The 25,724-nt window shown below is 39.2% G+C and overlaps 1 protein-coding gene across 1 annotated transcript in view; it reads left to right on the top strand.

The window, feature by feature from the left end:
• ARHGEF10 (Rho guanine nucleotide exchange factor 10) overlaps nucleotides 1–25,724 on the top strand; it is a 143,890-nt gene that overhangs the window by 109,336 nt on the left and 8,830 nt on the right. The window contains exons 26-27 of the mRNA XM_018575060.1: nucleotides 1,777–1,919; nucleotides 4,379–4,553. Coding sequence (XP_018430562.1) covers nucleotides 1,777–1,919; nucleotides 4,379–4,553 — 318 coding nt within the window. The remainder of the gene's footprint in view (nucleotides 1–1,776; nucleotides 1,920–4,378; nucleotides 4,554–25,724) is intronic.

Here is a 25,724-nt window from a genome sequence, read left to right as displayed (position 1 = left end):
AAAAAAATATGCAAGTGGTGAATTGCAATAAAAATTTCCTTTCTAGTTTGTATTCTATTCATTTACACATTACTGCAATTCAAAGTTTCAGCACATAAGAGTTTAATACTTTTTCATTTTTTAAATATACGTTCATAATTAGCAGCAGAAAATGTTTGCCATTTATTGCATGGCACCATGCTCTAACCACATAGAAGTTGGTGCCAGATAGTCTGTTCCGGAGGGATAATGACCATGTAGCCTGCCAATGGGAGCCATCCAAGTCTAAATCTGTCCCAGCTTTGTGAATGCCAGCACATACAGAATACATACGAGAGCTCCAACAATAATTCATAAATGCAATTGAATGTAAATAGAGTTTTTTATTTTATGTTTTCTTCCTGGAAGCATAGTCAACGGAAGTTTGAGTTCAGAATAAAGTTTCATTTATTTAGTTAATACAATTTATGAATGCTTCTGAAATAAATCTTAGCTATCGTCTAACAAACATTATTTAAAACTCTGGAAAAGTATACGGCTTTAGGTCCGTATTTTTTATTTATTCATTTAGTTCTTAAGAGTTTGGGTTTTAAACCAATGTTTTATGTCTGTTTTACAACCCTTGTTAATACACTTTTAATACATGCCTCTCAGATCAGTATGGGGTATCTAGCACAGGGGTAGCCATCCTTGGCACTCCAGCTGTGCTGACGCTACATATGCCATCATGCCTGTGGCTATCTTGCAATGCCTCATGGGATTTGTAGTTACACCACAGCTGGAGTGTCAAGGTTGCCTACACCTCATCGAGAAAGACAGAGCAACAATAGCAGCCTAACCACATTACTTTCCTTGTCTGGCTAAAACTTCAGAATTAGACATCTGATAAGAGATGGGTCACTGGAATATGTGTGCAAATTGCAGCTTGAGCCTCAGGGCTCCGTAAACAACAGTTTTTTTTCTCTTTTTACAGACTAGTCTTTGGAAGACATGACATACGTATTTTTTTTTATTCTTAACCATAAAAAAATGAAGAAAATAACTCTATGTCTTCCTGTTAATAGTAAATATGTTGTTTTTTTCTTGTGTGAGCTTGCATGCAAAATATGATAAAGTAGAATGAAAAGAGATTGGAGCATAGATGCATATGCATTTAGCAATGTTTGCGATTTGCACATTTCATTTTTGGGTGCATGTGTTTAAATTCAGTGAATATAATACAAGTTTTAAAGGGGAACTATAAGGTGAGTGATTTCCATTCATCCTCATAGTTAGAGCCGGCCTGTGACAAAGAAGCTGTCACATGTCGACTCTATAGATCGGGCAGTGAGCAGAAACATGCACTGATACGTTCACTTCCCAATCTTCTCCCTTTAGTGAGCAGTGACTGTCACGGCTCCCCACAGAGATTCCTCCCTCACCTCTCCGATCCTCCAGCGCTGACTGGAGGAATGAACGGGGCAGGGGGCGGGCACAGGTGGCTCTGCCTCTGGATGGACAGAGCCAGCTGTCACTCACGCAGCTGGGCAGATCACGACAGTATTGTCGGTATCCGTCCTAGCTACGGCACTCTCAGTATATCGCAGGCAATAGCTCGCTATATACTGAGCTTTGGGTCAGAGGAGGAGGTTAGTATATGTTCTCCTGTGACCCTAAAGAGAACTATGGGGGAAAGACACTTACCCCATAGTTCTCTTTTTAAATATTTCTAGTCAAAGAACTGTAATGTAATTGTTTACCATGTGCATTCTTTACACATGATTTTAATTTTTTAATTTTATTTATTTTTGTATTTAGATGGGACTTGGAATGCGGATTCTTCAAAGCTGATAAAATTAGGAGTTCTACCTGTTCGAAGTCTATTGGTAATGGAAGGATGTGTTTGGGCTGCTTCTGGAGGACAAATATTCATTATTGACAGGGAAACATATAACACTGAGGTAGGTATAGATATGGATGCAGGATGTAAAAGAATGAAAAAAACATAGTTATAAAATGTAGAGCAGAGGTAGTTAAACTTTGTCCCTCCAGCTATGGTGAAACTACAAATCTCTGTGTGAGTAGATCTATGTAGAGAAAAGACAACGGATGCACTACACATTTAAACAAACCACAAATGTACAGGTTAAAAAAAAGTAAACAGATATTTGATTGGCTAAAACTAAGTAAATTCCTTACAACCTCTGAGAGTTTTTATACCTGCGATGGGCTAAATGTCAGTTATTCATTCCCATAACTATCTGTAGAAATCTAGAATGTAACATTTCATTAATTTTGAAGCCCTTAAAGTGGATATGTATCCTGCACGTTTCTGAGATATTCATTTTTTGGGCAAAACCTATAATCCCTTAAATGTGTTAAGAAAAAGAGACATCACTGAGGCATTGCGACATCATACTAAGGTACTGCATCCCAGGGCAAAGTTAGTTAAAATGCACCCCCTTCCATATTATTTTTATTACTATCCTCATTTTTACAGGGTTATTCACAAAAGGGTGAAGAGTTTGGAGAAGGCAGGAGAAGTGAACAATCTGGGGCAAAATTGCTGATTTGGAAAAATTCTCCAATTCAGCTCACTTTCCAGTTCAGCTATGTTGTCCTAGATTGGTCACTTCTCCAAACTCTTCATCCTTTTGTGAATGACCCCCTTAGTGATGAAAGGGTCTTTCATGTGCTGTCCAAGAATCTGTCCCATGTGACTACAACACTTTCATCTCCTGGGTCCCATCTCATTATGTTCCTTTGCAATTGGCCCTGCCGGAACTGCATGGGTCGGGAGGGGTGTGTTTCAGTTCCAGTTTGCGTGGACTTGGGCAAACTCAAGTGAATTGATTTTAGTTCAAGCCCCCCCACATCGCTAGTTGTTCATGCAGAAAAGTAAGTTATTTCTAATGTGGACTTCATTCATTGTTAGTCATGGGTCAGTCTCTTTTCTAATTTATACCCCTTCCACAGGTTAAACACATCTGTTTCTTTCTGACCAAGATACAATATCCTTTTACAAAATCCTGCCTTCAATTATCAGTATATATGTTTAGCTTTTATGCATTGGTTGTTGGTTTTCCTTTGACATGTCTGTCTTTCATTAAATTAGATGACATGTGAGGCTGTTAATTTTTTAACTTCTTACTTCAGTAGGGACATTTCTCAAGACTATCCATCACTGGCATCCAATATTTACAGTGCTAGTAGAAATATTACTACAGTAACATTTACTTGTCTGCATCAAAGATAATATAGTATAATTTTTTTCACATGTAATAAGATGTGGTCTGCAAATAGTGGAGAATTTTGCCATTTTGTCCGTGACATTTCACTTCAGCTACTGCAGTTCATATAGAAAGTTAGAGTGGCTGGAATGTTTCTTCAGGCAAAAATGTAATTGGGTTTATAGATCTTTTTGTTATATGGTACATAACATGGATTATCTCTAGAGCAAAGATTACAACCAGGCATAGAATGGAAGTGTTTAGATTTCATCTAAGCAATAGAAATAAATTCAATACATTCCCCTAGATTTCTTAAATGAATGAAATGTGTTTCTGTTAGTATTATCAAGGGAGTTGTCCACCCAAAGGTAAGAGGAATTTCATTCTTATGTAGGAAGGTGCTGTGAGCTTATGTGATAATATCACTAACTGCTGTTTCCATGTTCTGGAGTTATAAATTGGGGATTAGTCAAACAGGGAACTGAGGTGACTGGTATTAACACATCTGTCCTGCTTTACCTTAAATCCAAAACCATTGTAATTCTCATTTATTTTTCCCATTTTATATTTTTTTTAAAGTACTCAATCACTTGCGTATAATAGACTGTTAACTGCCCATTCTCTGCACTATAAATCTGTCCATACACAATTTTAGCAGGTAGGATTTAGTCTTGTAGCTGTTACCACCATTACAATCTTTTTTTTTTTTTGCTGGCGGAACAAAAATATGGGAGGTGCAATTGCTGACTTATTGTTAAAGGTATAGGCTTTGAAACTCTCAATGCTATCCTTGCTTTCACTACTTAGTAAATCAATGACCTGCAACAAGTTAAGGTCATGTGTTTTGATTCATCAGGCTGCATACTAGTTTTGGGTCAGTGACCTACTCTGTAGTCGGGCAGCAATAAGGATGACAACCCTGGAGCCTCCACCTTCAAAGCAAATCGGTTACAGTGGCTCCAATATTTTGGGCTTAAAAATGTGGCACTTATCGACCAGATATAACAAAAAAACTTCAATGGAATATTTAGCAGGCCAAAAGGGAGCAAATAATAGAAGTTCATTGTTGGGGCTTACAAACACTTTAAGTTTTTGCTCTTATAAAATATTTTTACTTGGGAAATGATTAGTTTGGTAGAGTTTATTTTACCATTCTGTTGTGAAATAAAATTTTGTTTTGCCTTTGTTAGCACCAGCTTGAAGCTCACCAAGAGGAAGGCATGGTGATTTCCCACATGGCAGTGGCGGGAGTAGGCATCTGGATTGCCTTTACATCCGGCTCCACATTACGTCTCTTCCACACGGAGACATTTGAACATCTGCAAGATATTAACATAGCAACTCCAGTTCATAACATGTTGTCAGGTAGCTTTTACGTGTATTTAATGGGGTTTTTAATGTGCTTATATAATGAAATGACATAATACTTCCATATATGTTCCCCATCATTTATTAGATAAGAGTAATATCCATACTATTTAATCACCACAACAGTTTGTGCACACAAGTTCCTCTGCCTGGCGCATATGTTTCATCCAATATTTACTCTTCTCCCCATTGTTGGCATTTTCTAAAGAGTCAATTGCCCCATGTGCATCTTCATAAAGGTTCTGGTAAACAAGTTATAAACAGGTCTCAAAACAAACACATCGCTATTGTTGGCAGTTTACATTACCTGTGGCAAAAAATTAAGTAACGGAATAGGATATAAAATGTATATACAAAACAGGTTATTATTATTATACAGGATTTATATAGCGCCAACAGTTGTTGCAGTGCTTTACAATATAAGGAAGACAATACAATTCAAGATAAGATAGTAAGCAGGGCCCACAATTCATTGTAAAATGAAATCGGGAACAAAAATTGTATTACAAATGGCCCTACTGAGCTAGACTGTTAAGACAAAGGTGAAATTACTGAAAGTGCAGCTGTTTTTAGGGTCTGACAACCTATAAAACCTCCCATATTAACGGTAAGAGTGTTTTATGCCTGTACATGGGAGTTCAGCCTTGTAGAAAGTTCCAACTGTATCCTACTAGGTCACTGTGAGAAGGTAATGATAGGTACCGTATATACTCGAGTATAAGCCGAGTTTTTCAGCCCATTTTTTTTGCTGAAAAGTGCCCCCCTCGGCTTATACTCGAGTCAGCGTCTCGAGCTGTTCAGGTTTCTTCTTACTTGCCCCTGTACAACAACCAGATATTGCCGTTCCCTGGGTGATATGTGTGTGGGTGGGGGGTACAGTTCTAGTGGATGTTTATATAATATGGGGGGGGCGAAAAAAATGTTCTGCCCCGGGCACCCATAACTCTGGTTACGCCACTGTACGGTATCTAGGTTTTCTGTTCAACACTACCTTCATTCCGCAAGTGATGCATGGCATAAAAAAATATGTTGTAGTTTATATGATCCTGCAAGGTTTTGTTTAGCTGTATTGGTTATTTAGTTATTTAATACATGTAGTAATTGTACGCATAGCTTTTTTTGACAGTTTAGGGAAAGACACCATTACTAGCTGCTCTCTGGAAAAAGAAATACCAAGTCCCTTTCTCTTGCAACCTGCAATCTGTATACCACAAATATACAGCCAGAAAATTTTGCAACAGTACCCTAATATGTGATTGCCTCCAATCTGTGACCCTTGTTACTTCTAGTAACGTGACCTGTGTCTGGAAGAGAGAAATAATTTGTAAAAGTCAAAACTTGCACTCCTAGGTTTGCAGGATAATAGTTATTCACATACAGCCAATATCTAATACAAAGGTCCTGCAGCGCCATGCACCATTGGATAGGGAAGATCGATAATCTGAATTGAAAAACAAAGTAGCGAAACAAGGCGCATCAACCTAAGTGCAGTAATAGATAAAAATCTTTAAAAAAAAACAACTGCACACAACATGGCATTGAAACAAAATGAGCTTGTCATGAGCCTGAATGGAAAACAGCATCAGACAGCTCCCCTTGGCCATTTCAAGGCTCAAGCTCATGACAACCTGATTTTGCTACACTGCCCTTGTAAGTGCATTTAAAAAAAAAATAATTATTTAGGATTTTTATTTATTAGTTCACTTAGGCACATTGTTCCTCTACTTTGTTGACCAGTGTCTTTATTACACCTTTAACACTATATTAATGTACCCATTGCTATAGAAATTGTATGTGCATAAGTTATATAAACCATCACTGGCACATCTTTCTGTTTTGTCTTCTTACTCGGATTTAGGTGTTATGACCTTTACCCTGATTTGAATCTCTCTGTGGTTACATTCTGTAGTTATTACAAACAGCTGGTGACAAAGTAGTTGTTAGTATGTCTCCTCATCCTGGGGCCAGGGGTGCTTTTTTTTTCCATTTTCAATTTGGAGCTCTAATTCCTAGGAAAGGAGCACTGTGCTTTATCACGTTTCCTTTCATTGCATGTACATAGCAAACTTTCCAGTCAATGAGTACATGCTTGTGATAAAGCATAAATGTGGATGTCAGCTTGAATAGAAAAGCCTATTGCCTAATGAAATAGTGTTCAGGAAACTATGGCACCATTAGATTGTGTAAAATGTAGATAGCACACAATGTTAGCATGGAGAATTTCATCTTCCCAGGCTGTGAAAATGGGTATCCGTTTAGTATTGGCGGCATACTGACGTTGGCAGACACTGGTGACAAGTACAGTAAAGTAATAGAGAAAAATAATGTAGTGATGGGAAGCAGCTTGGACTATGACATGACTGTTATATGCATCACATACTAGTTATACCTGTTGCATAACTAAATGATGATCCTATCATTATTAAAGGAGCTATGTTGTCCCATGTTAGTCAGTCTCTGAACCCTGGTCCACATATTTGCTTCAAGGCAGGCAGTCATTCAGAACAGGTCAGTCATTTTTAACTGTTAAATGTAAAAGTCTAGTTTATTGCAGGCACCATAGGGTGTCTATAAAAAACAGAAAACTTGCTATTGTGCGCCTCTCTAAAACGAGTTTTACTTTGTTACCATCAGTCCTGACTTCCAGGACTTCAGGTCTAATTCCTGCCAACTGCCATCCTGATTTACAGTACCTCAATATCCAATAAATGTACAATTTATAAACAAACACAAGGTATTGTCAGCTTTTAGGAAGGACTTGTAGGTTTATAATGTCTGACAGGTTCACTTTAACTCAGATTAGCATATAACCTTGATGTCAGCAAATGGTAAATCTAATGCTGGTAGAAAGACCCTGACAGTTTTCTTATAAAAGTTGTTTTCCAGGATTTAGGTGGAATCGACAATTCATAAAAACTAGAGTATTATTAAAAAAGCTGTGCTATGTCATGTATAGCTCAATACAGCAGAACATGCCCTTCGGCATAGGTGGAGTGATTGGGCAAAAATGAATTTCACCCAAAAATTATTCATTTTTTAGCAATTGTTTGCCATGAAACACCGCTAAGGTGAAATCTGCTTGAAGAAGCATCTTAATATAAGAAAATTATCCCATGTAGCTTTTGTATTCCTCCTTGTTGCTCTCACAAGGCACCCATAGCAATCAGCCTATAAATATCCACCCCCTTCCTTGATAAGACGGGCTGCCTGTGTTTACTTCCTTTGCAGGTTATAGTTAATGTAGGCATGTCTAGCATGCTATGGTATAATCATAGATATGGTGGATCTAGTACATAGTGCACCACAGTGAAACATGTGGATGGTAGCACTGTGGTTTGATGCCTTCAAGTGATTACATTTAAGTAAAATGGCCCTCTAAAGGAACCACGCTGAAAATACAGTATTGGGAAATAAATGGGCAATGCTTTCAATACATGTGCAACCAATGGGCAATTGTGACAATACGCGAGCAAGATAAAGGCTAGAAATAGGTGATTGTGACAATATGTGGGTAACAAACAGAAGATTGTTACAATATGCCATGTTTATTATAACATCTATTGTCATTTTATGTGAGGACATGAGAGGCCACACAAAAACAGCTTCAGTATTTCGCCTTGCCCATTGACTCCAATTAATTTTATCATGATGGTTAAATTTTTCCAAAATGTCCAGATTTTAACCATTATTTTGGTGAGGTGGAAACTCTCAGTTTTGCTTTCCCTAATATTTACCTTTGTCGTAAGAGAAAACCTGTACAAAAAATATTTTACATGAAGATCAGTGATATAACCAGATGGAAATTTAGGAGGAAACTGGAAACATATTTCTGATATGTTTTCCACGTGTGTATTTTGCTTATCCTGCCTTTCTGTTTGTGAACAGGTGACAAGGTTATCACAGTATACCACATGCATGGTTTCTTTTGTTTCCCCTAATTATTTATCTTTGAAGATGGGAAATATTTGGTCGTTAGGTCCATGACTAAGGCAAGAGGATAGCTATCACATCTAACACATGTTATTGATGTGTGGAAAATTGCAGGGATGCACGGACTGTAACATGAGGCAGACTAACTGTTGTGATGTAAAATAAGTAACATTCAAGTAAAGGAAACAGCATGTGGACTTTTACATAGAATATTTTTTTTACTTAACATTATTGCTATCGCATGGGGACTGCTACCTTGTTATAGAAATACTACCCATAATGTCTTATGTGGACTTTTACATAGAATATTTTTTTTACTTAACATTATTGCTATCGCAAGGGGACTGATAAGCTACCTTGTTATAGAAATACTACCCATAATGTCCATGTGTCGGTAATCCCTCCACTCTCCATCCTGACACCCCACTGCTTGCTGTGCCCTCCTCCTAGCATGGAGGAGAGAGCTAGGGGGTCCAACCAACTAATCGATGAGAATAATTGACAACTATTCTCATAATCGACTAATCGATTAGTTAGTTGCAGCCCTACTCTTCAGCAGTATGAAGGTCACTTCCACTAGCAGATAGTTGGCTGTAAAAGTGTAATGTCATGCCAATGCTGCCACAGAGAAAGAGTTAAAGGACAACTGTACAGTTGTCCATTAGGTAACCCCCCATGCAGCCTACCTGTAAAATACTTACCTTCCTCCATACTTCAGCAATTTTCTCTGTGCAGCCCTGCCCTCTGTAGTGTGAAAGCCTATCTATATAATCATTTTAATTTATATTTAATCATTAGCACTACATATTTGTTATTAAATATAAGTACAATCAGGTTGTAATGTGTGTGTGTGTGGCCAACCTAAATGGTCACTCCAACAAAAGAGTTTATTTTAGTTATAAGCGGAGCGGAATCAGTCCAAGGCATGTTAAAAATCTTGAGAGCTCCCTGCCATAATTGTTGACTCTTTTTTTTGTTTTTGCCTGCCTAGAGTTTTGAATGTTCCTGCCCACCTTTGCTTTTTCCAGCGTCTCCTGTTTCATTCTCCATAATCTAAAATAAATATGAAATCCAACAAAGAGAGTGTAAACCCTTCATAATGGCCACAGCAAGTGTGCAGACCCAGATATCTCATGAACACACTTCCTGGGAGATGTAAGAAACTGTCATGTAGTTTACTTCTTCAACATCTTCGAAAAATTTAACTATTGGTTTAAAGCTGTACCCCATGCAGATAAAGAAATACATGAATAATTGTGGTTATGTATAAAAATAATAAAATATATTTTTAAATGAACAGTAGCTAGGTATAGTATCTGAATTTGATGCAGTATCAACCTCTTGAAATCCCCTATACAGCTGCACTCATACTGGAAGAGGGAGGGGCGGGACTAATCAGGTGTGCTGCATGCTAAATGTGAGTGCGTGCAGTTTGCAACAGTTCAATTACATACATGTGTAAAAGTGATGCAGTAAAAGAAAAGCACCTTTTTAAAAGCTATTTGGAATATACTTCAAGACCCTCAGTCTTGTCCCCCTCAGAACAGCTGCCTTTGAGCTGCCCATACTGCACTCAACAACTGAAAAGGCAATATCTTTCTGCAGCAGAATGTAGACCTGTTATATTTCTTTCCATTATCCAGTAATCCACAGCGCTCAAAATTCCCCTTTCTCTATTGTCCATTGAGGGACACAGCTTGATGAGCAACCTAACTAAGCATTTATACTGCCTCCTACAGGAGAAATTGACTTTAGGCCCAAGAAGACTGAAGTTCCAGCCGCCTGGAGGCTATAACCCCTCCCACCTCACACCTGCTTAGTTTTGCTTAGTGTCCTTAGGAGTATGGATACTCCTTCCTTCTGCTCTATTTTATTCGACTAAATTGGAAAATGTATCTACTATCAACAGATACGGGCATATTCATTCCGGAAGTTTCTCTCATTAGTCAATGAGCACAGGTTTTCCTAATTCTTACTGGTGTTCTTGTTGAGATGGTCAAGTCAGTATATCTTGGGATGCCTTGCAGAGTTATCAGGTCCAGAGCTACAGCAGTTCACCTGACCCTTTCTCTGAAGACTCAGTTATACGTGGTTGTCAAGTTGTATGCCCAGTTTCTGGGATGGGAATGCTCTCAAGATGCTGTATTTTCTCTGGATGACGGGGCATGCTACTTCATGCCTGTACTGCCATTGATCCCTCCTCCGGCTTCCTCGACCTGGGTTGCTGATGTCAGCGAGGGGGCAGAACCAGCACACGTGCATGGACTTCTTTCTCTCACCAACAGCTACATGGATCTGCACGGGACAGTTAGCAGCCAAGTCAGTGCTGCTGCAATTCCTGCTCTAACAGGCACTGTGTGTGCCAGGGATCTAGCACAGCTTGTCTTCTCTCTAATATTTATAGACATGCAGACTGTGGCTTTTGGCATTTTTTATATAGGGAGTTCAGCTGCAGCACCACAGCTCTTTCCATCTGGGGATTTTTTTTTATCTGCCTGCTGTGTTGTGGTCACATAGTCATACCCCTCTGTGTATCTTGTCTCCAAGCCTACACTCACTTCGACCTGTGAGTATTCTGGGGAGTCTTCTTTACTCCTAGTACATCAGTGGCGGCTATTGAGCATGTTTGCCTCTAAACACAATGATGGCTGCCTTGTGGCTACGGACAAGCTATTGAACCAGGATATCCTTTGTACTCTATACGTGAATGAACAGGCTCAAGAATAGATTGTGCTTTCTGTGCCTCCTACAGACCCCAGTTGGATCAACCAGTGTCGGCAGCAACCAGAGCCCCCTATTTCATCTTTGGGTGCTCATTCCTCTTCTTCTCTCACAGCAGAGGTTTCATCTTTTGTTCTTGTTTGTGTTGAGCAGATGGTTGTTGCTTTGAATTTTTTTGTGCTATGCAGCACTAGATGTTGTCTGGGATAAGTCGGAATTCTATCAGACAATGCCACAATTGTGGCCTACATCATGCTTAAGTGGCCACCAGAAGAGTAGGTTGTTTAATTATCATCAAGCTGTGTCTAAGGGCTTGTTTGCACCAAATACGTTCATCCGGTGCAGCATTTTTTTGCAATCGCACTGGACTAGAACGCAGGCATTGTTTAGCCACGTGTTCCGGTGGGGGCGTGGCTGCGGTGCCATTGACTTGAATGCCCCAGAATGCTAGGGGGGTTTATTGTGCGATTACAGTGCGTTCCAGCAGATAACCGCTCTGGAACGCGCAGTGTGAACAAGCCCTAAAAGACAGTATGGCCTACCTTGTTCAGAGGAGCATTTTTTAGTAGTTACTTATTTTACTAGTATAAATGCTGTAAATAGTGTGATATACATAGCCCAACAGTAACAAACTTGTATCATGTATATAGCACTGTCTAGAATGTTTTGCCTTCACATGCTGGCAAACATGTTTCCCTCGTCTAAAAAAGCTGCCTTTATTTGGCCCCTAAATTTGATGCCAGCAGCAGTACATCACTACATGCTGTTCATTAGACCAGCAACAATACACCTGGTTTACTGTGCAAACCCATCTGTGATGTTAGCAGCATTGTCCTTGCCCCTGAGAGTTGCACGCTCTCCCTGTAGCCTTTGAGGAATTCCCCCTTCCACTAAGTGACATTACCATTGTAGCACCTAAGCGGTGCTATTTGTCACTGTTCCCTCGACACAGCAAGCATTGAATAAACCACGTTTAGCTCATTTTACATCACGTACTGTATTTAGGCTGTTTTGGTATTTGGAGGAATTAACAAAATAATTGTGCAAAGAAAAAAAAACTTTTTTTTTCTTTAATGTGTCTCTGCTTCTACAAAAAAAAAACCTCTATAATGTGAATGATCCCTAAGTTATGTTCAGCCCAAAAAGGCCCAGCAAGCATAATCATTTTTAGAATGTATCTGTTAGCATTATACAATTACAGACATTGTAGACTGGCACAGGTTGGCACTATGTTTTCCATGCATAAAAGAGTGAATACATTTGTTGACAAAGTACTTAAATTATATACATGAAGTATGTACTGTATATGATACAAACCTCACATGTAGGCCCTAAATGCCATATTCACCTTAGGCCGCATCTTCTGTATAGCGAGCACTGACCTAAATATAGTCAAATCAAATTTATTTTCCTTCTTAGCTTTGGGGGTGTATACAATCCAACCCTACCTCTGTGAAGGACTCTTACTTCATGAGCTCCACTACATACTGTGATGGATGGATTAGACAATTCCTTTTGTGGGTACTTTTCTGCTAATTAGGGAAAATTTGCATATGATACATTATTATTGAACATTGTCACAGAAAGAAAATTTGATGTCATAACAAAGCACTGTTTATATAACAAGTAATTCCCATGTATTGCAAAATGTTAGGGCAACAGAAGTCACTGGTAAAAATGCTACCTTTTTAGGGACTTGGTCACTTTAATGCATTGTGCATTTGACCCAAAACGTTGAATTATGTGATGAGTACGACTTGTCTAGTTATGCTTTAAACTGAATTAAATGATGTTGTTTTGTTAAAACAAAAAATAAATAAAAAAGCAACTGCCCCTTAACTATGAAACACGTTCTTTAATGTGACTTTGACTCAGCTGGGCACATTGCCCCAGTCCCACACTATTGTCTTCCCTAAAAGCATCTTTGTTACCAAGAGTAAATAGCTGTATTCTTTGTAAACAGTCTGGAAAGCCAGTGAAGGTTTTCCTTGCTTAACAAAGCGGCCACTGTGCAGTTGCCAGTTATTCTGCTTCTGAAACTTTGTAGCCTTCTGGTCTGTGATTTGATTTTTTTTTTGCTCTCTTCACTTTCATTATGATTAAGAGCAAAAGTAAAAGTTCAACCATTTACTGAAATGTAAATATTCAATTACATTTCCATGTGTGTTTTCTCTTTTTTCTAAAAAAACACAAGCCTTGCACACCATGCATAGGGGGCAATATTTTCATCGCTGTGGGTTTGCATGAACCATGTTGCTATTTTAGCATCATGCATGGAAATTGGGGAGGCGCTCTCACAGCAACACTCTCCCACCTTAACAGTGGGTCTAGTTATAGTATAGTTGTAACTGCACCATGAGATTCTGGGAGATTCTTATTTGGTCACAGCTAATAGCATTGAATGTTGAATAACATATATGGAATGATTTAATAGGAATATTAAAACAATTCTGACTCTTTTTAGCCATGAAAAAGAATCTGATTAGTTGTATGCTATTTTGCAGTTACCTTACTAAATTAAAGTTTAAAGTGAACCTGTAGGCTTGATAAATACGGTAAACTAGAATAGGGATGATGATGCAGTCACCTTTTTTAGATGCTTGCATGCACACATTGATTTATTTCCAGACCACAGAAAACAGCAACCAGATCGATCTTGGTGGTGCTGTAGCCTGAATCTTCAACTTCTACTTAAGTCTCCATTGGCCAGTGATTGCTACCCCTGAAATTGTATGTCCAATAGGAAGCTGGAAGCTAAAGTGTGAATATTATTATTATATAGGATTTATATAGCGCCAACAGTTTGCGCAGCGCTTTGCAATATAAGGAAGACATTACAATCCCAATACAATTCAAGACAAGATGGTAAGGAGGGCCCTGCCCCTGAGGGCTTACAATCTATAAGGGAGGTATACATGATACATGAGGAGGTAGCTGTGTGGGGATGAATTGTTTGAGAACATGATGGTTCAGTGGTTAGGTTGAGGTGGGATAGGCTTCACTGAAGAGATGAGTCTTTTAGAAAGACCCTGACAGTTTTCTTATAAAAGTTGTTTTCCAGGATTTAGGTGGAATCGACAATTCATAAAAACTAGAGTATTATTAAAAAAGCTGTGCTATGTCATGTATAGCTCAATACAGCAGAACATGCCCTTCGGCATAGGTGGAGTGATTGGGCAAAAATGAATTTCACCCAAAAATTATTCATTTTTTAGCAATTGTTTGCCATGAAACACCGCTAAGGTGAAATCTGCTTGAAGAAGCATCTTAATATAAGAAAATTATCCCATGTAGCTTTTGTATTCCTCCTTGTTGCTCTCACAAGGCACCCATAGCAATCAGCCTATAAATATCCACCCCCTTCCTTGATAAGACGGGCTGCCTGTGTTTACTTCCTTTGCAGGTTATAGTTAATGTAGGCATGTCTAGCATGCTATGGTATAATCATAGATATGGTGGATCTAGTACATAGTGCACCATAGTGAAACATGTGGATGGTAGCACTGTGGTTTGATGCCTTCAAGTGATTACATTTAAGTAAAATGGCCCTCTAAAGGAACCACGCTGAAAATACAGTATTGGGAAATAAATGGGCAATGCTTTCAATACATGTGCAACCAATGGGCAATTGTGACAATACGCGAGCAAGATAAAGGCTAGAAATAGGTGATTGTGACAATATGTGGGTAACAAACAGAAGATTGTTACAATATGCCATGTTTATTATAACATCTATTGTCATTTTATGTGAGGACATGAGAGGCCACACAAAAACAGCTTCAGTATTTCGCCTTGCCCATTGACTCCAATTAATTTTATCATGATGGTTAAATTTTTCCAAAATGTCCAGATTTTAACCATTATTTTGGTGAGGTGGAAACTCTCAGTTTTGCTTTCCCTAATATTTACCTTTGTCGTAAGAGAAAACCTGTACAAAAAATATTTTACATGAAGATCAGTGATATAACCAGATGGAAATTTAGGAGGAAACTGGAAACATATTTCTGATATGTTTTCCACGTGTGTATTTTGCTTATCCTGCCTTTCTGTTTGTGAACAGGTGACAAGGTTATCACAGTATACCACATGCATGGTTTCTTTTGTTTCCCCTAATTATTTATCTTTGAAGATGGGAAATATTTGGTCGTTAGGTCCATGACTAAGGCAAGAGGATAGCTATCACATCTAACACATGTTATTGATGTGTGGAAAATTGCAGGGATGCACGGACTGTAACATGAGGCAGACTAACTGTTGTGATGTAAAATAAGTAACATTCAAGTAAAGGAAACAGCATGTGGACTTTTACATAGAATATTTTTTTTACTTAACATTATTGCTATCGCAAGGGGACTGATAAGCTACCTTGTTATAGAAATACTACCCATAATGTCCATGTGTCGGTAATCCCTCCACTCTCCATCCTGACACCCCACTGCTTGCTGTGCCCTCCTCCTAGCATGGAGGAGAGAGCTAGGGGGTCCAACCAACTAATCGATGAGAATAATTGACAACTATTCTCATAATCGACTAATCGATTAGTTAGTTGCAGCCCTACTCTTCAGCAGTATGAAGGTCACTTCCACTAGCAGATAGTTGGCTGTAAAAGTGTAATGTCATGCCAATGCTGCCACAGAGAAAGAGTTAAAGGACAACTGTACAGTTGTCCATTAGGTAACCCCCCATGCAGCCTACCTGTAAAATACTTACCTTCCTCCATACTTCAGCAATTTTCTCTGTGCAGCCCTGCCCTCTGTAGTGTGAAAGCCTATCTATATAATCATTTTAATTTATATTTAATCATTAGCACTACATATTTGTTATTAAATATAAGTACAATCAGGTTGTAATGTGTGTGTGTGTGGCCAACCTAAATGGTCACTCCAACAAAAGAGTTTATTTTAGTTATAAGCGGAGCGGAATCAGTCCAAGGCATGTTAAAAATCTTGAGAGCTCCCTGCCATAATTGTTGACTCTTTTTTTTGTTTTTGCCTGCCTAGAGTTTTGAATGTTCCTGCCCACCTTTGCTTTTTCCAGCGTCTCCTGTTTCATTCTCCATAATCTAAAATAAATATGAAATCCAACAAAGAGAGTGTAAACCCTTCATAATGGCCACAGCAAGTGTGCAGACCCAGATATCTCATGAACACACTTCCTGGGAGATGTAAGAAACTGTCATGTAGTTTACTTCTTCAACATCTTCGAAAAATTTAACTATTGGTTTAAAGCTGTACCCCATGCAGATAAAGAAATACATGAATAATTGTGGTTATGTATAAAAATAATAAAATATATTTTTAAATGAACAGTAGCTAGGTATAGTATCTGAATTTGATGCAGTATCAACCTCTTGAAATCCCCTATACAGCTGCACTCATACTGGAAGAGGGAGGGGCGGGACTAATCAGGTGTGCTGCATGCTAAATGTGAGTGCGTGCAGTTTGCAACAGTTCAATTACATACATGTGTAAAAGTGATGCAGTAAAAGAAAAGCACCTTTTTAAAAGCTATTTGGAATATACTTCAAGACCCTCAGTCTTGTCCCCCTCAGAACAGCTGCCTTTGAGCTGCCCATACTGCACTCAACAACTGAAAAGGCAATATCTTTCTGCAGCAGAATGTAGACCTGTTATATTTCTTTCCATTATCCAGTAATCCACAGCGCTCAAAATTCCCCTTTCTCTATTGTCCATTGAGGGACACAGCTTGATGAGCAACCTAACTAAGCATTTATACTGCCTCCTACAGGAGAAATTGACTTTAGGCCCAAGAAGACTGAAGTTCCAGCCGCCTGGAGGCTATAACCCCTCCCACCTCACACCTGCTTAGTTTTGCTTAGTGTCCTTAGGAGTATGGATACTCCTTCCTTCTGCTCTATTTTATTCGACTAAATTGGAAAATGTATCTACTATCAACAGATACGGGCATATTCATTCCGGAAGTTTCTCTCATTAGTCAATGAGCACAGGTTTTCCTAATTCTTACTGGTGTTCTTGTTGAGATGGTCAAGTCAGTATATCTTGGGATGCCTTGCAGAGTTATCAGGTCCAGAGCTACAGCAGTTCACCTGACCCTTTCTCTGAAGACTCAGTTATACGTGGTTGTCAAGTTGTATGCCCAGTTTCTGGGATGGGAATGCTCTCAAGATGCTGTATTTTCTCTGGATGACGGGGCATGCTACTTCATGCCTGTACTGCCATTGATCCCTCCTCCGGCTTCCTCGACCTGGGTTGCTGATGTCAGCGAGGGGGCAGAACCAGCACACGTGCATGGACTTCTTTCTCTCACCAACAGCTACATGGATCTGCACGGGACAGTTAGCAGCCAAGTCAGTGCTGCTGCAATTCCTGCTCTAACAGGCACTGTGTGTGCCAGGGATCTAGCACAGCTTGTCTTCTCTCTAATATTTATAGACATGCAGACTGTGGCTTTTGGCATTTTTTATATAGGGAGTTCAGCTGCAGCACCACAGCTCTTTCCATCTGGGGATTTTTTTTTATCTGCCTGCTGTGTTGTGGTCACATAGTCATACCCCTCTGTGTATCTTGTCTCCAAGCCTACACTCACTTCGACCTGTGAGTATTCTGGGGAGTCTTCTTTACTCCTAGTACATCAGTGGCGGCTATTGAGCATGTTTGCCTCTAAACACAATGATGGCTGCCTTGTGGCTACGGACAAGCTATTGAACCAGGATATCCTTTGTACTCTATACGTGAATGAACAGGCTCAAGAATAGATTGTGCTTTCTGTGCCTCCTACAGACCCCAGTTGGATCAACCAGTGTCGGCAGCAACCAGAGCCCCCTATTTCATCTTTGGGTGCTCATTCCTCTTCTTCTCTCACAGCAGAGGTTTCATCTTTTGTTCTTGTTTGTGTTGAGCAGATGGTTGTTGCTTTGAATTTTTTTGTGCTATGCAGCACTAGATGTTGTCTGGGATAAGTCGGAATTCTATCAGACAATGCCACAATTGTGGCCTACATCATGCTTAAGTGGCCACCAGAAGAGTAGGTTGTTTAATTATCATCAAGCTGTGTCTAAGGGCTTGTTTGCACCAAATACGTTCATCCGGTGCAGCATTTTTTTGCAATCGCACTGGACTAGAACGCAGGCATTGTTTAGCCACGTGTTCCGGTGGGGGCGTGGCTGCGGTGCCATTGACTTGAATGCCCCAGAATGCTAGGGGGGTTTATTGTGCGATTACAGTGCGTTCCAGCAGATAACCGCTCTGGAACGCGCAGTGTGAACAAGCCCTAAAAGACAGTATGGCCTACCTTGTTCAGAGGAGCATTTTTTAGTAGTTACTTATTTTACTAGTATAAATGCTGTAAATAGTGTGATATACATAGCCCAACAGTAACAAACTTGTATCATGTATATAGCACTGTCTAGAATGTTTTGCCTTCACATGCTGGCAAACATGTTTCCCTCGTCTAAAAAAGCTGCCTTTATTTGGCCCCTAAATTTGATGCCAGCAGCAGTACATCACTACATGCTGTTCATTAGACCAGCAACAATACACCTGGTTTACTGTGCAAACCCATCTGTGATGTTAGCAGCATTGTCCTTGCCCCTGAGAGTTGCACGCTCTCCCTGTAGCCTTTGAGGAATTCCCCCTTCCACTAAGTGACATTACCATTGTAGCACCTAAGCGGTGCTATTTGTCACTGTTCCCTCGACACAGCAAGCATTGAATAAACCACGTTTAGCTCATTTTACATCACGTACTGTATTTAGGCTGTTTTGGTATTTGGAGGAATTAACAAAATAATTGTGCAAAGAAAAAAAAACTTTTTTTTTCTTTAATGTGTCTCTGCTTCTACAAAAAAAAAACCTCTATAATGTGAATGATCCCTAAGTTATGTTCAGCCCAAAAAGGCCCAGCAAGCATAATCATTTTTAGAATGTATCTGTTAGCATTATACAATTACAGACATTGTAGACTGGCACAGGTTGGCACTATGTTTTCCATGCATAAAAGAGTGAATACATTTGTTGACAAAGTACTTAAATTATATACATGAAGTATGTACTGTATATGATACAAACCTCACATGTAGGCCCTAAATGCCATATTCACCTTAGGCCGCATCTTCTGTATAGCGAGCACTGACCTAAATATAGTCAAATCAAATTTATTTTCCTTCTTAGCTTTGGGGGTGTATACAATCCAACCCTACCTCTGTGAAGGACTCTTACTTCATGAGCTCCACTACATACTGTGATGGATGGATTAGACAATTCCTTTTGTGGGTACTTTTCTGCTAATTAGGGAAAATTTGCATATGATACATTATTATTGAACATTGTCACAGAAAGAAAATTTGATGTCATAACAAAGCACTGTTTATATAACAAGTAATTCCCATGTATTGCAAAATGTTAGGGCAACAGAAGTCACTGGTAAAAATGCTACCTTTTTAGGGACTTGGTCACTTTAATGCATTGTGCATTTGACCCAAAACGTTGAATTATGTGATGAGTACGACTTGTCTAGTTATGCTTTAAACTGAATTAAATGATGTTGTTTTGTTAAAACAAAAAATAAATAAAAAAGCAACTGCCCCTTAACTATGAAACACGTTCTTTAATGTGACTTTGACTCAGCTGGGCACATTGCCCCAGTCCCACACTATTGTCTTCCCTAAAAGCATCTTTGTTACCAAGAGTAAATAGCTGTATTCTTTGTAAACAGTCTGGAAAGCCAGTGAAGGTTTTCCTTGCTTAACAAAGCGGCCACTGTGCAGTTGCCAGTTATTCTGCTTCTGAAACTTTGTAGCCTTCTGGTCTGTGATTTGATTTTTTTTTTGCTCTCTTCACTTTCATTATGATTAAGAGCAAAAGTAAAAGTTCAACCATTTACTGAAATGTAAATATTCAATTACATTTCCATGTGTGTTTTCTCTTTTTTCTAAAAAAACACAAGCCTTGCACACCATGCATAGGGGGCAATATTTTCATCGCTGTGGGTTTGCATGAACCATGTTGCTATTTTAGCATCATGCATGGAAATTGGGGAGGCGCTCTCACAGCAACACTCTCCCACCTTAACAGTGGGTCTAGTTATAGTATAGTTGTAACTGCACCATGAGATTCTGGGAGATTCTTATTTGGTCACAGCTAATAGCATTGAATGTTGAATAACATATATGGAATGATTTAATAGGAATATTAAAACAATTCTGACTCTTTTTAGCCATGAAAAAGAATCTGATTAGTTGTATGCTATTTTGCAGTTACCTTACTAAATTAAAGTTTAAAGTGAACCTGTAGGCTTGATAAATACGGTAAACTAGAATAGGGATGATGATGCAGTCACCTTTTTTAGATGCTTGCATGCACACATTGATTTATTTCCAGACCACAGAAAACAGCAACCAGATCGATCTTGGTGGTGCTGTAGCCTGAATCTTCAACTTCTACTTAAGTCTCCATTGGCCAGTGATTGCTACCCCTGAAATTGTATGTCCAATAGGAAGCTGGAAGCTAAAGTGTGAATATTATTATTATATAGGATTTATATAGCGCCAACAGTTTGCGCAGCGCTTTGCAATATAAGGAAGACATTACAATCCCAATACAATTCAAGACAAGATGGTAAGGAGGGCCCTGCCCCTGAGGGCTTACAATCTATAAGGGAGGTATACATGATACATGAGGAGGTAGCTGTGTGGGGATGAATTGTTTGAGAACATGATGGTTCAGTGGTTAGGTTGAGGTGGGATAGGCTTCACTGAAGAGATGAGTCTTAAGGGATCGCCTAAAGGCAGTCAAGGTGGGATATAGACATAAGCGATCTAGTCCCTGTTTGCTGAAAGCAATATTACAATTAATAACAACAACAAACAAATGTTCTAAGTAGGGATGGCAGAAGCAACAAACAAAATATTTTCTGCCAAAATATATTTTCCCCAGCAATTTTTTGTTTTCTCTGTACATTGTATGATGCATGCACCATACAGTGTACAGTGCTCTTAGGTCAGGTGCCAGGAAAAATTAAACTACTGTGCACATGCGTAGAAGTTTCATCATTAGTGGCAGTCCAGTGGACAAAGAGGATCACCATGGGACCCGGAAGAATTAGCAGCGAAGATGGTAACAGCAGGGACTTGGTGGTGACAGGTACCTGGACCCGTCATCACTGGAGGACAGCACAGCAGAAGGTAGTTGTGTGCAATAATCTGCAAGTATGCTGTGCTATACAAGTTGTGAAAAGCAAACCTGTGCTTTTCCCATTCAAAATTACACCTGTAATTTCAGTGCTGCCTTTTTTGTGAGTGGCAGGGGAGAGAAATAAAGGTAAGTATGTGCTTCTAGGGAGGGAGACATTAAAGCAAATTAGTTGGAAACTGGAGAACAGGAACGGAGAACAAAATTTACCATGTTGCATGTAGCAACCCGTTTTCTTTTCTTCAGTTTTCATGAATCAGTTCCCGATATATTGTGTTACAAAATAACCAGAGGATACCAGGGATTAACAGAAATACATATTTAGAGCGCTGCTTCAGGCTCCGTATGTGTCTCCCCTTAGAATGTACCCCCTCTCTGCTTAAGCCCTCGTGTGTGTTTTTTGTTTTGGGTTTTTTGTTTGTTACCTACCCTTTTCTAGGTCTTCTGGCCAGCAATGATACTCTAGGCCCTCTTCTGTGTTCCTACATCAGTGGAAAGTCCTGAATGATGCAGAGAGCAGAGCTGACGTGATAACATCAGCTCTGCTTTCTGTATTAATACACTTGCAGTACAGGGCACCACGGTTAGGACTATCAGGGGCGTCATATAAACTCTTTAGATTTTGTTAACCAGTTAGGTCAATCACATATACACCTCATCATCCATAAAAAGGGTTTCTTGTTTTTGTTTGTTTGTTTTTGTCATTTGGTTTACACAGGCAGTCCCCGGGTTACGGGCGTCCGACTTACGGACAACCCGCACTTAAGAACCGAGGTCCACAGTTCTCCTAAATGTACCGGCAGCCGCAGGAGAACTGTGGCTGCAGCGTCCTGTGCCCCTTCAAATCCTCGCTGCTCTCCCTGCATGTGTTGGTGGAGGAAGCGGACCGCTGCATTCCTCCGCTGCCCAACGTACCGCCGTTGCTGTCCCGGCCGGTTCCTCTTCCGGTCCGTCCGCACCTCCTCTTCTCCTGGTCCGTCTTCTCAACTTCCTCTGGTCTGTCAGCTCCTCTTCCTCCGGTCCGTCGGCTCCCCCGGTCCGTCCGCTTCTTCTCTGCCCCGCCACCCTGCCTCGTCATCTGCAGGCTGGGAGCTATTCCCAGCCTGCTATTGGATATTGTAAAATGCAATAGCAGGCTGGCTATTGCACCCGCCCACTGTCTGCTGTCAATCAGCATGGGAGTACCTGATAGAGAACTTTTCTCCTTCAGGCCCCTACTCTGCTGATTGACAGCAGGCAGTGGGCAGATGCAATAGCCAGCCTGCTATTGTCTATAGCAATTTGAAATATCCAATAGCAGGCTGGCTATTGGTCCCAGAATTAAAATAAAAGGTTTCGAAAAATTCAATTAAAAAGACAAAAAATGTTAAAAAAAGTTAAATAAATAAAAATGCAAACACATAAAAAAAATTAACGTTTATAAAATAAAATTAAAAATAGAAAAAAACTTTTTTTCGTGTGTCATTTTAAATAAAAAAATGTTTTTATTTTATTATAATCTTCTGAACAATGGGAACAGACAGCAAAACAAACGTGACCCTTCCCTATGCTATCCAAAACTAAAATATGTTTTTGTTTGGCTGGAGTTACACTTAAAAAATTTACCTGTTCCGACTTACATACAAAATCAAATTTAAGTACAAACCTGCAGTCCCAATCTTGTATGTAACCCGGGGACCGCCTGTATAGAAGCATGTAGGAATAGTGAAAAGTACGCTCATTTGCTCACTTTTGTTGAGAAGAGAAAAATCTGAATATATACACCAGTAAAAATGACAGATTTGTTTTATTCATGTGCTTCCTGTTAAGGCAGTTCTATTATGATTTCACACAAATGTTTCCACATTGGCCTTAATAAATAGGGTATGAGGTTAATTGTTGATACTTTATTTCAAAGCAAAGTTTTCCAGGTGCTTGAGAACAATGTTTGAAAGTTTACCAAGTAATGATGCAAGTATGTCCTATTATCTTGTCAAAGGATTGCATAGTGAGAACATAAGTGAGAACATAACAAGCATGTTTTGCACAGCCAGTAAGCAACTAAATCACCATATATACTGTACATCATCTTGGTGTTATTGTTAACAGCTAGAAAAAGAATGATAAGAAAAATAAGCTATTGTTTTTTGGAGGCTTTCTATATTTTTTATTCACGTACAATGTTTTGTGACATGTTTTCATTAATAACCATCATGGTGCCAAGCCCATATTTTTAGTGATTTTCAAACAAAATAGAATATTATCAGTAGTTCCTATTTTTGAAGTAAGTTATTAAGGAGTTAACAGTATTATGGAATTTAGTTTGCACGGCATTTATATATGGGCAGCAGAGTGGCTTGGTGGTGACAGTAGCACTTCTGCCTTGCAGCACTGGGGGTCCCTTGTTTGAATCCGGAGCAGGACATCATATGCAAGGAGTTTGCATGTTCTCCCTCTGCTTGTGTGGTTTTCCTCTGGGTACTCCGGTTTCCTTCCACATACTGGAAGGTTGATTGGCTCCTGTCTAAATTGGCCCTGTATGTATGCATGAGATATGGGCACCTTTACATAGTTACATAGTATTTGAGGTTGAATAAAGACATTAGTCTATCAAGTCCAACCTATTAGGATCTCATTCTAGGAGTACCCGTACCCCTGTATATTACGGTCCCTTAAGAAATCGTCCAAAAGTTTCTTGAACAATGACAGATTTTAAATTGGAAGCCCTTCGAGGGCAGAGACTGAAGTGCATGTGCAACTATGTAAAGCACTGCATAAATTGTCAGAGCAAAATAAATACCAGTAATAAATAATAATATTAAAATGCTTTCTCAAGAAGTCCCACGCAGCCCCGACACATTGGATTATATGTTCATTTGAATTAAAAATCAAAATCTGCCTTTTGGTAGTCTTGGAGTGCTGTCTTGATTGACTCTTTTTTTCTATAGGTCACAGCCTACAGCAAAAATATTTTAACATAGAGGATAAACGACATTAGAGTTTATCTATCCCACCAAGAATAATGGAGAACCCTGGAAACCATCATCAGAAAGGAGAGATATTGCCCACTACAAATTAAGAGTGCCTGTCTCTGAATCCAAGAGAGGGCTGTCAGTGCCAATAAGCAATAATAGCGGAGATGGGGCATAACTGACTCTCTCTTTAATTTGGTTCCTCTGCAGCAATGTACCCACTTTTGACTTTGCGTGCCATGTGTGGATTTTAGCTGTAATTTGGAACAGAGACACACATGCAGGGGAGGAATGCACAGCTCCCAGAAATGTTGAATTTTGAACTGGGCAAGCGAGAAATCAACGGGAAGAAAAATATGTAATGAGGGAAAAAAAAGCTGCGGGAGAAGGGTGCGTGAAATTAAAACAAATAAAGACGCCAAACAACTGGGTGTCAATTTCCCTCTTCATCTTACCTGAATAAAACGTATTTTCCTGACCAAAAATAAAACTGATGTTGCAGTAGATGCCTCCAGGACATGTGATATATCTCGGTATGTGCATTTCCATGCACTTGGAACAATGCAAAGATGTGAATCTGGTCTTAGCTTCTCCAGATATTAATGCTGATACATTTCTTGGCACAGGTGTACTTTTCCAGTGCTTCCGAGTCAAAATATGTGTCATTGCAATATTTAAATGTATTTTATATATTTTTTTTTTCATTGTAATATACAATTGCAAGTGCTCTGTTTTATACAAAGTAAAATGAAGTGTATACTGCAGCAGCTTATTATTTCTTGCTAATTGAAATTCTTTTTATTTCAGCTTTGTATATATGAAACAGATTACTTTATGACACAGCTGAATGAACAACTCGTGTAGGAGTTGTCATTATCTACCATCTATTCTGCTTCTATCTGGGTGCATTAGTGGGAAGCAGGATACATGCCATCCTTTATGTAGTGCACTGCTGTTCGTTAGAGTGCCAGTTTTTGTTTGCAGAACACCAAGGTTAGCATTTGCTTGCAACAGCTAAACAATTTATTGGGGAGAAAGAGACTCTAAAGCTTCTTTCATGAAAAGTACACATACGTCATACAAGTTACCATAGGCGTAGAGCATATTATTTATCATTAGCAGCTGAAAAATCCCCAAACCGAAGAATAAAATATGTGGGGTTTACTTTATAAAAGTTTTTAGTTTTCTTCGCAATTGCTGCATGACTATATTTTTAAAGCAGAAACCTGTACTGAAATTATCATGGGAGCTGCCTTGATGACCTCTTATAATACCTGGAACTCAAGAACAAAAATAAAATATATTCCAGCTTACCAGTTCTGAGATCCAGTGACTGCATTTGTTTTCTTTTTTCTGTTTTTTTTTTTTTTTTTTTTTACATGGTTAACCCCCCAATAT

Source organism: Nanorana parkeri, unplaced genomic scaffold (assembly GCF_000935625.1).
Source record: "Nanorana parkeri isolate BGI_ZX_2015 unplaced genomic scaffold, ASM93562v1 scaffold51, whole genome shotgun sequence".
In the NCBI taxonomy this organism is placed as follows: Eukaryota; Metazoa; Chordata; class Amphibia; order Anura; family Dicroglossidae; genus Nanorana; species Nanorana parkeri.
The sequence above is the reverse complement of the archived record's forward strand: the minus strand, read 5'-3'. Positions and strand labels throughout refer to the sequence as shown.